Source organism: Pelophylax lessonae, assembly GCF_965119305.1.
Source record: "Pelophylax lessonae genome assembly, chromosome: 4".
Classification (NCBI taxonomy): domain Eukaryota; kingdom Metazoa; phylum Chordata; class Amphibia; order Anura; family Ranidae; genus Pelophylax; species Pelophylax lessonae.
Genome location: NC_138771.1, coordinates 152,111,478 through 152,129,181, shown reverse-complemented (window position 1 = coordinate 152,129,181; position 17,704 = coordinate 152,111,478). Strand labels below are relative to the sequence as shown.

Sequence of the window (17,704 nt, the reverse complement as noted above, 5' to 3'; positions counted from 1 at the left end):
GAACTGCACTTATGGGACCCGCCACGTCACCAAGTGTTACTGCAGTGCTGGTATGTCTAGGACCAGGATGTACTAGGCCGCTGGTGCTTGGCAGTTCAGCAGAAGGTTGAGCGGCACTACTACCGACACTGCTGCATACGAGAACTCTGCGGGTTTTGCACTTCAGCAACAGAAGAACGGGGTCGGGTATGCCTGACCATAGCAGGGACCGCTCCATCGTCAGAGCTTTGTCAGGGTGCCACTGCTTTCTACAGGTTCGTATACTGAGCCTGATTCTGACCGTGAGGCTTCCCCCATCACTCTCATCGGTCATGCTCAGTATCCTGTAGGACTCTCCACTAGTGTACCTCTGACTTAACATTTTGGCCAATAAATTTACAGGTACCTAGTGTGACTCGCAGGTAAAAAAGCACCTGGTTGTCAAAACTGTTTGACCCGCTACAAAAAAAAACTGCTAGTGCTTTCAGAGATCAGGCCTGACTCTGCTAATGCTGTGGTTTTGTGTGTTGTGTTTTGGAAGTGACAGTAATCTATTGATTACTGCACTTGCTTTGGTGGGGTGGGCTGGGGGCAGAGTGGCTAAACGCAGGTGTCAGTGCTGATCATGCTAACACCGCATTTTTGGGAACACGAAACTATGGGGACGCTAGTACAGTTCTAATTAGATCAAAGATATTGATCTGTTCAAACACTATACTAGTAATGGATGTGTATAGTGTGTGTGTGTGTGTGTGTGTGTGTGTGTGTATGTGTTAGTGTTTTACTGGCAATCTGTGATTGACCCTAAATAACTGTTAACTGGGGGGGGGGATCAGGGGGTTAAAACTTTTAGAAAATGTGGTGGGACCACTGACACTAACTAGCGTCACCCGTGACACTAATACAGTGATCATTGATCACTGTATATAATGTACACTGTGACAGGGCAGTGAAGGGGTTAAACCTTTAATAGGTTTAGGGCCATACATCCCCTATCTGGGCCTTTCGCTAGCGCAAACTAGGGTTACAAGTGACACTAATACAGTGATCAGTAATTAGCTATATACTGTAGTATACACCGTGATGGGGAGTGAAGGGGTTAACTGGGGGAGATCAAGGGGTTAAACCTTAATTAGGGGGATAGATGGTGGGTGCCCTAAACTTATCTGAGCTTGGCACAAGCGCAAATTAGGGTCACAAGAGACACTAATACATTGATCGGTAATAATCTGTATACACTGTATATTGTGTACACTGTGAGGGGTTAACTGGGGGGTGATCAAGGGGTTAAAAGTGTGCCTATGTGTACTGGTGTCAGTGTAGTGATTCTGTACTCAGTTACATGCTGCTGCTTCTTCTCTCCTGGAGCCCTTTCAGTTCCAGGAGAAGATTACATCACTTCCCCCTGCCTGTGTTTACATTACACAGACCGAGGACATGATGCCATTGGCCAGAACCGATCACCAGATCCAGGCCAAAAATCATTGGCCTACATCTGGTGACTGATCAGTTCTGAGCTCAATCAGGCCACAGCGGGAGCGCGCCCTAGACCCATGAATGCGCATCACGTAGCTATACGTGATTATGCGCAGCCAAACCGACCTGCCGCAGTATATCTACGTGGGGCAGTTGGCAAGTGGTTAATAAATGGGTTCACTGTAGACCTGATACAAGAGATGGCCAGAGACTGCGAACATGGTCTAGGAGAGGTGAACATGCTATTGCAATTGTTAGAAGCTAGTGACGATTCAGAAACAGTCATAGATTGGAGACATATTACATAAGACTGCTAGAAATCATTGCTATAACAGGGCAATATGGTAACACAGATTAGTGTTGGCAGGGCCCTGAGGGCTGCATACAAAGTTCCAAAGGGTTGCAGGTGGGGCAGCACAGGTTGATCAGTTCAGAGTTAACCATAAATGATGGCCCTATAATTATTGCTTCTACTCCAACATATGTGGCGATATGTAACGTGTAACTCATAAGTAGATTTTGCATACCTCCCAACTTTCTGAGATGAGACACCTATTAGCAAAAGTATGTAGGCATAGGACACCCCCCGCCATCCTCCCCTTTAAAGGAGGATTGTACAAAAAAAAAAAAAAAAAAACTCTGGTTAATTTTACTATTACTTTTATATTGGCGTTTGGAATTTATGAATGCAGCAATTTAGAAATTGGATAAAAGGTTTAGCACTGGGAAACACACTTTGATAAGTAGTGCATTTTATATAAAACTATGTAGATCAGACCAAAATGAGGAGGAAAGAGGGACAGAGGGACTTTGTTCCAAATTAGGGGCAGTCCCTCGAAATCGGGGACAGTTGGGAGCTATGATTTTTGTTCATAGCTGTACCCAAGGCATGTTTTACATATGTATGTTTTGGTACGTGAGGGTGCAGCTTTAATCATATTTTTACTTTTTTTTTTTATTATTTTTAATTTGTACAACTTTATTGTTATTACATAGGGATTTAATAGCCCACTATGTGATATCCTATTGCTGGTGACAGGTCCTCTTTAATGAGATATTAGGGGTCTGTAGGACCCATAATGTACCACATTGTGCTTGATCAGCTTCATCCTAGGCCACAGCAGCGAGAGAATGATGGCTTTAAACTAAGTGACTTAATACATATCACTTCTGGGTTTGTTTACCAGAGGGAGGATTCACTGATCTCCCTCTGTTCTATCATGCAAAACCTGCCATCCTCCTCGTCAGAGATTGGGATACAGTGGTTGTGAAAGTGATTGGGTGGATGTCAGCTTGATAAATATATACACACACATACTGCTAGCTGCTGTAGCAGTCAGGTGTGTGTGCAAATAACCACCACCACCCCATGGCTGCTAATTTAAGCCTTATGTTGGTGGCAGCAAAAGGGTAATTGCCAATTTCTCTAAATTAAACTTTATTTCCATCTGAGATTTTGCAATGTGACATCCAACATATTGCATAAACTGAAATAACGATTTGGTAGAGGTCCAAATGTTTAAATCCTATGCATATTTTGCTAAACAGATCGAATATCTTTTATTGGAATTTTGCTCCTCATACATAGGCTTTTTGGATGTCTGTAATTTTTTCTTTTATGTGTAGCACTGCCCCCATGGGAGCTGATTGGAGTGGATTTCCCTGGGTTACCCACAGCAACAAACAATTGAACTTCTAGCTTTTAAGTCCTTGGCTCAATGAACAGTCCAGGGGATTTGTTTTTTTGTACTTTATTTTGGAACTGGGATAAGAGAAGGGATGAGTGGGATACTCCAACTAGCAACTATGCACAATTTGAGGACAACTATCTGTGGTGTGTGCAGCAAGGCCGCTGCTTCACTTTGCCACTGAGGTGAAGGTTTTAAATGATGAACAGTACTTTATGCTTCTCTTCAGGGTCTATCTTGGCACCCCCCCTTTCTGACACACTGTGTGTGCTGGCTTTGTCCACCGACCTCCCTGGAGTGGTCCCCTTCCTGGACAGACCCCTGGCAAGCTCCCTGGTACTCACGGACACTGTTTTTCGCAGGAATCAGCCACTGCTCCACTGTCAGTTTCCACAGGACCTCACAACTCAGCCCCACACGTCTGGTCCACTAAGCCGACTGCCTGTGACCACTTCCCCTCTGACAGGAGGAGAGACAGCCTTCACCCTCCCCCTGGGACTCTGCTTCCCACCAAAGATGCCCTGTCACATGTGCCTTTGGCTTTTATGACCAATCCCAGGATGCACTGCTGTTGTGCCCTCCCACTGGGACTGTCACAAAAGCCTGTGTGTCACTGGCTGGGTTTCCTCCACTGTCCAACAGGCTACCCTATTGGTCTGAGGGAGTGTCCCAACTGTATCCAAGTGAATCCCACCTGGACACATGTAACAGACAAAACTAGAAATCCTGCTCCCTGATAAGCAGAAGAACAATTAAATGCTTTAACCTAGCACCTGACTATGTGACCATGAATTATGAATTATGAATAGAACTCCATCATAGCAGGAATTATGGAAACTGTTTATTGTTTGGCTCTGGTGGTTCAAACTCAGTTCAAAACCCAGACTCGCATATTTGTATTTTATTACTACAGAGGCTATTTACCACAAGGCTGGAATAAGAGGCTTTCTAGACTCTGTTAATTACTTATTATGATCATGCTGGAAGTTTTTCTATGGCCTGCTTGGCGTCTCATGTTGTGGGTGCTGCCCATCTGCCAGCCATCTCTTTCAACAGCTTACTAGATTACATGTACTGTATGCTTTGCGACTTCTCCTCTGCTCATTCTTTTGGTTTACTGTCCATTTTTAAGGACTACATAATATTCTATAATACCTTGTTTTCTGCAAGTAGGCTATGTGAAATGTGTGACATGTTAGTGCATATTTACAAGTCCTAGTGAATGTGTCACTGCATACAAGGCAGTAAACTTGTGGGATTCTTAAAGTACATTTTTAAACTTCAAGATTGTTCTTAAAAAGGAAGTAAACCCTCCTCTTCAACTTGTACCTATAGGTAAGCCTATGATAAGACTTACCTATAGGTACTGTAAATATCTCCTAAACATGCACCGTTTAGGAGATATTTACCTTACATGCAGCCACTGACATCACTGGCGCATGCGCTCTGAAGGAACAGCCGCTCGTGCCGTTCCTTCAGAGACCCGTGCCGTGACCGTCGGCTCCTTATTTCTGAGGTTTACAACCTCTTTAAATAGGATAAACGAAACGCAATGTGGAAATAAATATAATTTTACATTTTAACCATAGATATGCTGTAAATCCCATAAATGCTTAGCACAAAAAACAGATTTAAAGCATATCTATCTATGGTTAAATTATATATAATAATTTCTGTATTGAATTTCAAGTTCACTTCAAAAAATAATAATAAATAAATGCAAAAAAAATGTGCATTTTTTTAGGAGCCTGTAAAGCATTGCACCCGCGATCAGCAGATCATGGGTGCAATGTCAGGCTCCAGCAGAATGTCAGTGTAGTACTGACAGTACCTCTGCTATGGGCAGGCAATTACTAAATGATAGGAAGATCATTAAACTACCTAGAGCACTCCCCTATGCCCTGGTAGTTCATTGAGAACTACAAGCCACCTGACGCAAAGGCTGGCGGTACTTGTAGTTAATTCACAGAACTAATTCACAGTGAATGAATAACGCCATTGTATGGGGGGTCACCCTGCACGCCCACATTCAGGGCTGGTGCTAGACTTTCTTTGTGCCCTAGGCAAGACCAGACATTTTATTACCCCCCCCCCCCCCAAAAAAAAAAAAAAAAAAATCTGCAAAATGAATTCAATAATTCTAGAACTAGTACTGCTGCATAACACTAGAATGATGACCTGTAGGGATGTATGTTTGCGTCCAAGAAACGGCATAGAACTTCAGTACCATATATATATATATATATATATATATATATATATATATATATAATATATACAGTGGGTACGGAAAGTATTCAGACCCCCTTAAATTTTTCACTCTTTGTTATATTGCAGCCATTTGCTAAAATCATTTAGGTTCATTCTTCTTCCTCATGAATGTACACATAGCACCCCATACTGACAGAAAAACACAGAATTGTTGACATTGTTGCAGATTTATTAAAAAAGAAAAACTGAAATATCACATGGTCCTAAGTATTCAGACCCTTTGCTCAGTATTTAGTAGAAGCCCCCTTTTGATCTAATACAGCCAGGAGTCTTTTTGGGAAAGATGCAACAAGTCTTTCACACCTGGATTTGGGGATCCTCTGCCATTCCTCCTTGCAGATCCTCCAGTTCTGTCAGGTTGGATGGTAAACGTTGGTAGACAGCCATTTTTAGGTCTCTCCAGAGATGCTCAATTGGGTTTAAGTCAGGGCTCTGGCTGGGCCATTCAAGAACAGTCACGGAGTTGTTGTGAAGCCACTCCTTCATTATTTTAGCTGTGTGCTTAGGGTCATTGTCTTGTTGGAAGGTAAACCTTCGGCCCAGTCTGAGGTCCAGAGCACTCTGGAGAAGGTTTTTGTCCAGGATATCCCTGTACTTGGCAACATTCATCTTTCCCTTGATTGCAACCAGTCGTCCTGTCCCTGCAGCTGAAAAACACCCCCACAGCATGATGCTGCCACCACCATGCTTCACTGTTGGGACTGTTTTGGACAGGTGATGAGCAGTGCCTGGTTTTCTCCACACATACCGCTTAGAATTAAGGCCAAAAAGTTCTATTTTGGTCTCATCAGACCAGAGAATCTTATTTCTCACCATCTTGTAGTCCTTCAGGTGTTTTTTAGCAAACTCCATGCAGGCTTTCATGTGTCTTACACTGAGGAGAGGCTTCCGTCGGGCCACTCTGCCATAAAGCCCCGACTGGTGGAGGGCTGCAGTGATGGTTGACTTTCTACAACTTTCTCCCATCTCCTGACTGCATCTCTGGAGCTCAGCCACAGTGATCTTTGGGTTCTTCTTTACCTCTCTCACCAAGGCTCTTCTCCCCCGATAGCTCAGTTTGGCCGGACGGCCAGCTCTAGGAAGGGTTCTGGTCGTCCCAAACGTCTTCCATTTGAGGATTATGGAGGCCACTGTGCTCTTAGGAACCTTAAGTGCAGCAGAAATCCTTTTGTAACCTTGGCCAGATCTGTGCCTTGCCACAATTCTGTCTCTGAGCTCTTCAGGCAGTTCCTTTGACCTCATGATTCTCATTTGCTCTGACATGCATTGTGATCTGGAAGGTCTTATATAGACAGGTGTGTGGCTTTCCTAATCAAGTCCAATCAGTATAATCAATCACAGCTGGACTCAAATGAAGGTGTAGAACCATCTCAAGGATGATCAGAAGAAATGGAAAGCACCTGAGTTAAATATATGAGTGTCACAGCAAAGGGTCTGAATACTTAGGACCATGTGATATTTCAGTTTTTCTTTTTTAATAAATCTGCAACAATGTCAAGAATTCTGTGTTTTTCTGTCAGTATGGGGTGCTATGTGTACATTCATGAGGAAGAAGAATGAACCTAAATGATTTTAGCAAATGGCTGCAATATAACAAAGAGTGAAAAATTTAAGGGGGTCTGAATACTTTCCGTACCCACTGTATATATATATATATATATATATATATATATATATATATATATATAAATACATTTTATAGGCGATGCTTTAAAATCCCCATACAGGTCATCCGTTTAGTGTTATGCAGGGGTTCTGATGCTAGAATTCTTGCCACAGGTGGGCACAGGAGCCACACTCCTCACTGTGGACCACAGATGTTGCACAGAGGATAGACTGAAACCAGAGGCCGGGGCTGCGCCCTAGGCAGCAGTGTGCTCTAGGTCAGTGTTCGACAAACCCCGGTCGCCATGGCGACCAGAAACCGCGTCTTGGCTCCTGATTTGCCGCCAGCCCACTCTCTGCAACTCCTGACTGCCCAGACATGCAGCTCAGAGTGTCAGGCAGCTGATGCTCCGCTCTCCCCCTCCCTGGTCTCCGTGTTTTCCCTGGAGCCGTGCAGTAATCTGAAGTCCGGCTGTGAGTAACATGAGAGGGGACGGGGCCGGCCTCCTCTCCTCTGCCAGAGCAAGGTCCGGAATGGCTGCTCTCTGAGTTCTCTTATGCTGCCCGTAGCGTCCTTATCAGGCTGGCCTTCCTCCCCAAGAGACCACAGTAGTTCAGACCTTGGAGAAGAGTGAGGAGGAGGGGGACCCGGCAGCCTGTGTGGCCTTTACCTGACCTAGCAGGCAGACTGTCACTACTGTGATGGAGGGGGGAGAGTACTGGACTGGTGGAGGATAGAGCACGGGGGCTGCCTGTGTGTGTGTTCATGTGTCCATGCTGTGACACACTGAGCCGCTGTTCTAATAGTGCAGTTGTTTAAGGTGGGCTGTGAGGTGGAGGAGGGGAGATGAGGCAAGGCATGCTTTAAAATTATCTTTTTATGTCCTCTGATAAAGCCCTGTGATAAAGCCCTGTGTATTATCAACAATCACCACAGGGGGAACACACAGGCAGGAAGTAGCTGCAAAGAGGCAACAGAAGATCAGCAGCGCTGGGATACTTCTTTCATCCTTTTCTGTATTTTATTTAAAATGTCACAAAGGCTTTATTTAGATGTGCAGTTGGGTGCAAAACAAAGACATGTTTTTGCCACCCTTAAGCTACAATAGGCAGCAGATGAGGGTATTTTACATGCTGCAGTCATGATGCATTAGCATAAAAAGGAGTTTCCCCTATAACAGGTTTTTAATGCCATTCTTTCTGGCCAGCCCATAACCTTGACGTAATGCATTACATTGGAGTTATTGACTGACCGCTCTGCTGTAAGTTAGAGTTAGGGGGCGCAAATTACTTGCCCTGACAAACCACGCTACAAAAAAAAAAAAAACTGGCTCCTAACTTTTTTAGCTGGCTCCTAGATTCATAGCAAATTTGTCGAGCCCTGCTCTAGGTAACTGCCTAATTTGCCTAGTGGAAGCCCTGGCCACGCTCTTTTTGAATTCTGACAGCGGGAGTAGGGAGAAGATTCCTGGCCAACTGTCATGAGGGGAGAGCAGACAGATGTTGAGCATGTAACATGTTACACCCTAAATTCACAGAGCCTGCCTTCTGAATTAGAGGTGCTGAGAGGAGAATTTCAGGGAGTGCAGTCAGTACAAAAACACACCACATCATCTCTACTTGTAGACAGCAGGGTGTTCAGGTGTCAGATCCTTGCTAAAGCAGTCAACTCCTGTGGGCCATTGATTCATTTTGTATCTGTCAGGAAAATTCCCCCTTCTTTTTAATTTCAAGGTTTGTAGGGTGTTGAGAAGCAGTGGCGGCGTGGTGTGTTGGGGGCGCAGGGGCGCCGGCCCCCTTATCCATGCGTCCGACCCCTAATCTGCATGCGGGGCGCCGGACGCATGGGGTTCAATGGGGCTTTTTTTTTTAGTCACCTGATTAGAGCCAGAGGCTCTAATAGGCTTCAGCAAAGGGCGGACCCGGGGCGCAGAGCAGTGTGCCCACGGATCCTCCTCCTGGCCAATCAGGAAGCGGGTCCGATACGCGCTTCCTGATTGGCCGAAAGGCAAACCCCATGCCAGGCCAAGGAGGAGGCAGGAGGACTGAGGACTCGAGGAGACGCCGGGGGACTGAAGAGAAACCGCTGCTACAGGTAAGTGCACTTCAGGGGGGGGGGGGGGCTTGGCACGCTGTTCACTCTGCATTGAAAGGGGGCACGCTGGCATCTGTGCATTGAAAGGGGGCACGCTGGCATCTGCATTGAAAGAGGGCAGGCTGGCATCTCTGCATTGAAAGGGGGCACGCTGGCATCTCTGCATTGAAAGGGGGCACGCTGGCATCTCTGCATTGAAAGGGGGCATGCTGGCATCTCTATCTTTGCATTGAATGGGGGCACCCTGTATCTCTGCATTGAAAGGGGGCACGCTGGTATCTCTGCATTGAAAGGGGGACACGCTGGTATCTCTGCATTGAAAGGGGGGCACTCTGACATCTGTGCATTGAAAGGGGGCACTCTGACATCTGTGCATTGAAAGGGGGCACGCTGGCATCTCTGCATTGAAAGGGGGCACGCTGGTCTCTGTGCATTGAAAGGGGGCACGCTGGTCTCTGTGCATTGAAAGGGGGCACGCTGGTCTCTGTGCATTGAAAGGGGGCACGCTGGCATCTGTGCATTGAAAGGGGGCACGCTGGCATCTGTGCATTGAAAGGGGGCACGCTGGCATCTGTGCATTGAAAGGGGGCACGCTGATCTTTGTGCATTGAAAGGGGGCACGCAGATCTCTGTGCATTGAAAGGGGGCACGCTATACCTTAATTACTGAAGGCCCCTTTCACACTTTTGTGACCTCAAAGTCACGCAATCTTTTACTGCGTTTTTTGCCGCAAAGCAATGCCTATTACATTTTTCTATTTGCTCCCCCCCAAAAATTTTGAGCACCAGCCGCCACTGTTGAGAAGGTGTCCTTCCATCATGGTCTTCCCATCTCTTGTAGACTCTCTGATGTTTTTAAGCCTCCCCCTTCATGTTTGTTAGCCTGGATTCAAGGCGAGACATCCAGATGGTCTTTTTTGATCAAGAAGTCCCTGGGGTAAATGAACTGGTCTCTCCCCTCCCTCCCCTCTCTGGGTGTGCCCCTCTTACTGTAGCTTCTATCTGGTTCCCCAGAAAAGACAGTTTCTGCTCAGTCAGGGTGTCCTTCTGTGAGTTTATATTCTGGCCTGGTCTCTGTTGGACATCGTTTAAGTATAGCAGGATCTTCACCCTGGGAAGTTTTTGGAGTCCTGCCTGTGACAGGTCAAGTGATCTGGTCTCTATACTGGATGACCCTGCACCACTAGAGACTTGTGCTCCCCTGGACTGTCAGCAGGCACGACACACTGGTCTTTTTTTATAGGACTAAACCACTGAGAAATAGGCAGTAGACAATCTCTAAAATACTTTTCAGCGGAGAAAGAAAAACATTGCTAAGGTATAAGTTCAGATATTTTATATACCTCTCTCACATTCAATCGAACATTTTAGACATAAAAAAACAAATGTCCAAATAAAAATGCTGAAAATGGGTACTGAAGGAAATGCGGTGGCAATCCCTGCTGACCTTTCGTTCTGAAAATTCTAGATTGCTGGCTGTCATGCTGATCCTCCCTGTAATGCTTCAGAACAGGTATGTACATTAAGAGTTTGGGGTCAGTGATTCATTATTTATGCAAGTGCTAAGGGGAGTGTAGTAAAATGACAACTCATGCCTTTCCAAAATTTAAGTGGTTCGAAAGGCTGAAGGTTTTTTATCTTCATACATTCTATACAACCTTCAGTGTGCAGCTCCACCCTCATTCCCCCCTAATACTTACCTAAACCCGAGCTTGATCCAGGAATGTGCACAATAGCAGTGGCTCTTCCGAGTTTCTCCCTCCTCATTGGCTGAGATGCAGCAGCTGGAATCATCCCTCTGCTGTCAATCACAGCCCTTGAAGGAGGGGCCCGGGAGAGCCACTCCCCGGGGAGACAGAGCGGGGCTCGGGAGCAAGCACAAACGAGTGCCCCCACAGCAGGAGGTTTGCTGTGGGGGCGCTCGGCAGGGGGTGGGGGACCCAAAAAGAAGAGGATCAGGGCTGCTCTGTGCAAAACCACAGAGCAGATAAATATAACATGTTTGGTTTTTTTTTTTTTTTTTTGCCTTTACAAATACTTTGTGGATATCTTGTGGGTGGACTTGCTATAACTGATGAATAATTATATATTACATTTTTGAAAGCTCAGGTCATGATATAACCAGTAATAGTCACATTAGCTAATTTTTACACATTTTTCTGTAATGCTGAGGACATTTAAAGAGGTTGTAAACCCATTTACAAAAAAAAACAACCTGTAAGACATCGCATATTAGCTCATTATGAAATACTTGCCTTAGAATGAAGCCCCCCGCAGCGGCGCCTGCACACTGCTGACATCTTCCCCGGTGATTCTTTCATGTTTTCAGGCTCCGGCGATGTGATTGGCTGGAGCCGCGATGATGTGACTCCCGCGCAAGAGATGGTACCAGGATGCAATATGGGAAAAAGGCAAGCTGGCAGAGACGGTGTGATGTATTGAGCAATGTTCTGCTGGGAAACATTGAGTACGGCTGTTTATGTGGATGTTACTTGACACGTTCACAGCACGGGGCTCTGAAGTAACCGCACGGGCAGCCGTTCCTTCAGAGCGCATGCGCCAGTGATGTCACTGGCTGCATGCAATGTAAATTTCTCCTAAACGGTGCATGTTTAGGAGATATTTACAGTACCTAGTAGGTAAGTCTTATCATAGGATCACCTATAGGTACAAGTTACAGAGGAGGGTTTACTTCTTCTTCTTTTAACTACTTATCCAAGTATTTCCATCCAGTAACCTCTTACAACATTGGAGAAAAAGTGCAATTCAATATATTTGTTACATTGTCTGTATAAATAAAGTATCTCTATGTTTTTGTTTCTACAGAGTTCCTACCTCCACTATCAAGTGAGTTTACAGCCTCCTGCCCTTGCTATGGCCCCAGCATCTGGAACTGTACCCCAAGAACAAGCTGCGAATACTTTACCTTATCCTCTTAACGTAAAGAAATATTCTAATTCATTTTCTTTGTACACAAATCCTTCAAACTCCGAAAGCAGTCAGTCTCCTCGTCCACTTTTACTGTTTCTTCCATGGCTGGGATCAAAGGCTAAATCTCATGAAAAGTATATCCAGCTCTACTTCAAGTTGGGCTTTGACGTATTTGTGGCAGAAAGCTCACTGTCCCATTTTCTGTGGCCTAGGACCGGAGTAGAACATGCAAGACAGTTATTGGATCTTTTGATGGGACAAGAGGATCTTTCTTCTCGCAGACTTTTTGTCCATGCTATGTCTGTTGGAGCGTACACGTTTGCACAAATGTTGGTGTGTTCATCCAAGCAACAAGAGATTCTGCAAAGGATTCAAGGCCAAGTGTTTGACAGTCTTGTGATAGGCAGCATGGAAAAGATGGCAACCGGTAAATTATTTATTTATTTTGTCCTGTCCAATCACATTAATTATCACATGCTACATTTTTATCTGATTAAAATTTATTTGCATGCCTTTTTTATATATATATATATATATATATATATATATATATATATATATTTTTTTTACGTTTCTTATGTGTAATAAAGATATCCACTGATCAGTCATAGCTTTATCCCTTTTACCCCCAAAACACCCTGACCCATTGCTGCATGGATGCCACTGGACCTCTGAAGGTATGCTGTGGTATTTGGCACCAAGCTGTAAATAGCAAATCCTTAAGTGCCGGTTCACACTGTTCCGACTTGTCAGGCGACTTGGTCGCCTGACAAGTAGCGGTCCATGCTGTGCAATGGAACCGTTCTAATAGGAGCGACTCAAGTCACTCCGACTTAGAAAAAGGTTCCTGCACCTTTTTTTTGCAAAGTCGGAGTGACTTGCTTTGACTTCCATTATGTGAAGTCGTTGCAAGCCACGCCAAAGTCGCGGTGCACCGGCGACGGCATTAGTCGCCCGAAGTCGGGTCGGATCAGTGTGAACCGACACTTAAAGTGATGCTAAAGTCTGGTTTTTAACACTTCTAAAATAACAAAAATATTATACTTACCTGCTCTGTGCGCTGCTTTTGCACAGAGCAGCCCTGATCCTCCTCTTCCCGTGTCCCTTTTTGGCTCACCTTTTTCCCTCCCGCTGAATGCCCCCACAGCAAGCAGCATTCAGACAGTCGCCACCCGGCCCATCCCCTTTCTCTCCTCATTGGCCCACTGAGTTTGATTGAAAGCAGTGGGAACCAGTGGCGCTGCTGCTGTCTCAGCCAATCAGAAGGAGGAGTCCAGGACAGCCGAGTCTCTCCTGCAACATCGGTGGATCGAGATGGGCTCAGGTAAGTATTAGGGGGGCTGCTGCACACAGAAGGTTTTTTTTTTTTTTTGTTTTTTTTATCTATTCTTAATGCATATAATGCAATTAAGTCAGGGCTGAACAAATTTTCTTTGAATCTACGGGCCAGTTTTTCAAATCATCTGCCCGGCGCCCAGAAAAAAAAAGAAAACAAGAAAGAGAAATAAAAGAAATGGAAAGAGGAGAGAAAAAAAGAGCGAGAGGGAAAAAGAGAAGGAGGTAGAGAAGGGGAGATTGGGGGGGGGGGGGTAGCAGAGGGGGAGAGAGTGAGAGGGTGAAAATCACAAGCAGATGTGTATATGTACAGTAAGGTCCCCTCAGTTCTGTGGTGTGTACAGAGGAATCCTCCAGAAGTGTGGCACTCTCCCACCTCCACCTTCCTCACATATACCCAGAAAATGGCCTGCTCTGCTCCCCCACACATGTGTTTATGGGGGGTGGGGGGGGAGAGTCTCCCACACCTGGCCAAAGGTTAACTGTGCCACCCAACTATTTGTAGATGGTGCCCTTCCCTCAGGCACAGCAGGATGGGCTCAGTCTGCATTCCCACCTCCCCCAGGGGGCTGAGGAAGCAGTGACACGCAGGCAGACTGGAACATTGGGATGGGGAGCGGCTGACACATGGAATTCTGTGCAGAGCCCATGCCCGGTGCACCATTCACCAGCCTCACACACACAGACCGCTCAGCGGACCTGGCGCTCTTACCCGATGTTGGATAGATGTGTGCCGGGTGACCGCAATGAGGAGGGCTGACAGTGGCAGAAGTCGAGCAGTGCATCCAATGAATGTGCTGAAAGTGGAGAAGAGGCACCTGGTTCTAATTGGTCAGCGCCGTCCATGTGACAATGCTGACCAATTAGAATGCATCTTGTTTCAAATCTCTGGATCAGTGAAGTGGCGTCCCGATGCCTGACAGCAGACGACTGAAATCCTAGGCGCCTGGACTCAGTTTCTAGTCTACAATGCGACCTGGCGCCTGGGATTTGTTGAGCCCTGCTGTGAGTTGGGGTCTCCATGGATGGACTTGTTTTTACTGCGCATTTTGCAGATGCTTGATTGGACTGAGATCTTTAGAATTTGGAGGCCAGGTCAACACTTCAAACTTTTCTTGAACTATTTTTGCAGTGTGGCAGGATGCATTATCCTTCTGAAAGAAGCCACTGTCACCAGAGAATACCGTTCTCATTAAGGGGTGTACATGGTCAGTAACAATGTTTAGGTAGGTGGTATGTGTCAAGTAACATCCACATGAATAGCTGGACTTGAGGTTTCCCAGCATGCTCAATTCATCACACTGCCTCTGCCAGCTTGCCTTTTTTCCCCAAACTGCATCCTGGTGCCACCTCTTCCACAGCAATGCAATGCACACGGACCCAGCCATCCAAATGATGTAAAAGAAAACATGATTCATCAGACCAGGCCATCTTCCTCCATTGCGCCATAGTCCAGTTCTCATTCTTGCGTGCCAATTGCAGAGGCTTTTGACTGTGGACATAGGTCAGCATGGGCACCCTGGCCGGTCAGCAGCTACGCATCCCCATACACAACAGACTGATGCCCATTTTTTTTTTTTCTGCTTTCAACACATCAACTTAAGGGACAACAGGTTTACTTGCTGCCTAATACAGCTCACTGCCTTTCACATGCCATTGTAACGAGATAATTAATGATATTCACTTGTCAGTGGAAATAAAGTTATGATATATGGTCAGTGTATATCCCATAGCTAGAGATATTCCAGGGCTAGGTAACCAATGTACTGTTTTTTTTTTTTTAAGGTATTGTTTTAATGGATGTAAATTGTCTCTAGATTTGTTACCTACCTTTTTTGCATAACCTACTAATTACGCCAGTGAATAGGTTTATTTAAATGAAGAATTAAGATAGTTTTAGGAGTTAATTACATTTTTGGAACCTAGTGTAATTCTCCAGAGCTTAGTGAATGTGGGGTAGCACTGCTGATATCTAACCATGAGCAAGCAAGTCATTTTCCTTGGACCTGATTGGGAACTTTTTGCGAAGTGAAGCTTCACCACATTCACTAACCCCATTTTTTTGATGGTCTCCCTAATTATGTTTTTTTCATTAATACTGTATGCAAAACCTTCAAACTTTGCATTTTCTCACGTCATATGCATTTTATGAGGTCTTTCCCTGCACAATAACCTTATACTTTCCTATTCTGTTGATTACTGATTTAAAATCCACTATTTAAATGTACAAAGTATAAATAAGTATTATTTTCTCTGTTTTCAGGTGTCGCGCTCATGGTCAGCTCTCCTCTTTTACAGCCACTTGTGGTACGAGGAATGCTTTTATACTTTTCACTCCTAAGAGGTCAAACAGCTGACTATTATGAAAGGGGTATTAAAGCCTTCTGGGAAACCCCTGTTCGCAGCCCAGCTCTCTTCTTCTACTGTTTAAATGACCCAATGAGTGATCATGTAGTGTTGGAGGAGCTTCTGCAATTCTGGGAAAAACAAGGGATCAAAGTGCAAGGAAAGAAATGGCAAAATTCTGTTCATGCTGGACATTTCAGGCAATACCCAGAAGAGTATACAGACTTACTGAACAGCTTTATAAGCAGTCTTCTCAAAAATGTTCCTAGAAGCAGACTATAGTTGGAACAATGCACCTTTTTTCCGCCATTAATAAACTAATAATGTGCCAATAATATACTATATACAGTGGATATAAAAAGTCAAAACTCCCCTGTAAAATGCCAGGTTTTTGCGATAAAAAAAACAGACCAAGGTAAATCACTTCCGTTTTTTCCCCTTTTAATGTGACTCAACCTGTGCAATTCAATTAAAAACAAACTGAAATTGTTTAGTGGGGGACCATAAATAAACAAATATATAATATTAAATATTGTGGCTGCATAAGTGTACTCACCCTCTTACAATTTGGTTAATTCTGAACACAGCCACATACCTGTACTCCCCCTCTTACAATTTGGTTAATTCTGAACACAGCCACATACCTATCACAATAAAACTGATGTTAAATAGTAGTCAGTTCTCACCTGTCATAAATGAACATGACTTTGATAAAGTCCATGTACAGTTCGGCTGCTCTAGTAGGATTTTTCTGACATTTACTCAGTTGTTTCTTACAGCAAAAGCCATGATCTCAAAAGAGCTTGCAAAACATCAAAGGCATCTCACAGTTGGAAGGTATTATTAGTCAATAGAAGGGTACAAAATGTCTATTAGATATACAATGGAACACAGTCATCAACAAGTAGAGAAAATATGGCAAAAATAAAAAGACAAGGCGCCTCTAAGTGCAGTAGGCTCTGAGTATTTATTAGGTTAAAAGTGTAAAAGCACTCACATTTGGTAAATGTGACATGGGCATAGCAAAGATCTATCTGGAGTCTTCCTATCTGCTGTGCTGAGTGGCTGCAATGAGGACATCCGGTGATCCGCTTCCTGTAGATGCGTCCTTTCGTCTGTGTCTCAGCTTAGTCGGTATGAGATTTCCTGAAGGCAGGGTGTGGACGCAGCGGCCGGTGTCCAATAGAGCGGGTGGTGGGCGGTTACATGTTTCGGAGCTCAGCTCCTTCGTCAGAGGTCTGGGAGGTCTGACGGATGTCCTCATTGCAACCACTCCAGACAGATCTTTGCTATGCCCATGTCACATTTACCAAATGTGAGTGCTTTTACACTTTTAACCTAACAAATACTCAGAGCCTACTGCACTTAGAGGCGCCTTGTCTTTTTATTTTTATCACTTTCAGAGCAGCTTCTCCTCTCCAGTGCTGCCGAAATGCAGTGTCTCAGTGTCTCAATTAAAACCTGCTGTATTCCACGGAAGCGCCCATACAACAAACCTTTGTTCTCTGAGAAAATATGGCACAACGGTGACACTATCAAGAACTGGATATTCCTCCAAAATTGATTAAAAAAAACAAGAAGTAAACTGGTCCAGGAGGCTGCCAAGAGGCTTACAGCAACATTAAAGGAGCTGCAGGAATTTCTGTCAACTACTTGTTGTGCACTACATGTGACAACAATCTCCCATAATCTTCATATGTCTGGGTTGTGGGGTAGGGTGTCAAGACAGAAGCCTTCTCTTAAGAAAAACATCCTAGCCTGGCTACAATTTGCAAAACCCTACATCAAGTCTGACAAAAAGATGTGGGAAAATGTGTTCTGGTCTGATGAGACCAAGTGTAAACGTTTTGGCAATAATTTTAAAAATCTTTGGTGCAAAACCAACACTGCGCATCACCAAACAACAGTGAAACATGGTGGTGGCAGAATTATGCTTTGGGGCTGCTTTTTTTCAAGTGGAGCTGGGGCTTTAGTTCAGG

At 44.7% G+C, this 17,704-nt stretch overlaps 1 protein-coding gene across 1 annotated transcript in view; it reads left to right on the top strand.

Moving 5' to 3' along the window:
• LOC309554852 (transmembrane protein 53-A-like) overlaps positions 1-16,063 on the top strand; it is a 57,557-nt gene extending 41,494 nt beyond the window's left edge. Inside the window, exons 2-3 of the mRNA XM_082256574.1 lie at positions 11,940-12,471; positions 15,643-16,063. Of these exons, the coding sequence (XP_082112700.1) occupies positions 11,940-12,471; positions 15,643-16,007 (897 nt within the window). The 3' untranslated portion in view covers positions 16,008-16,063. The remainder of the gene's footprint in view (positions 1-11,939; positions 12,472-15,642) is intronic.
• Positions 16,064-17,704: the final 1,641 nt, after the last annotated feature.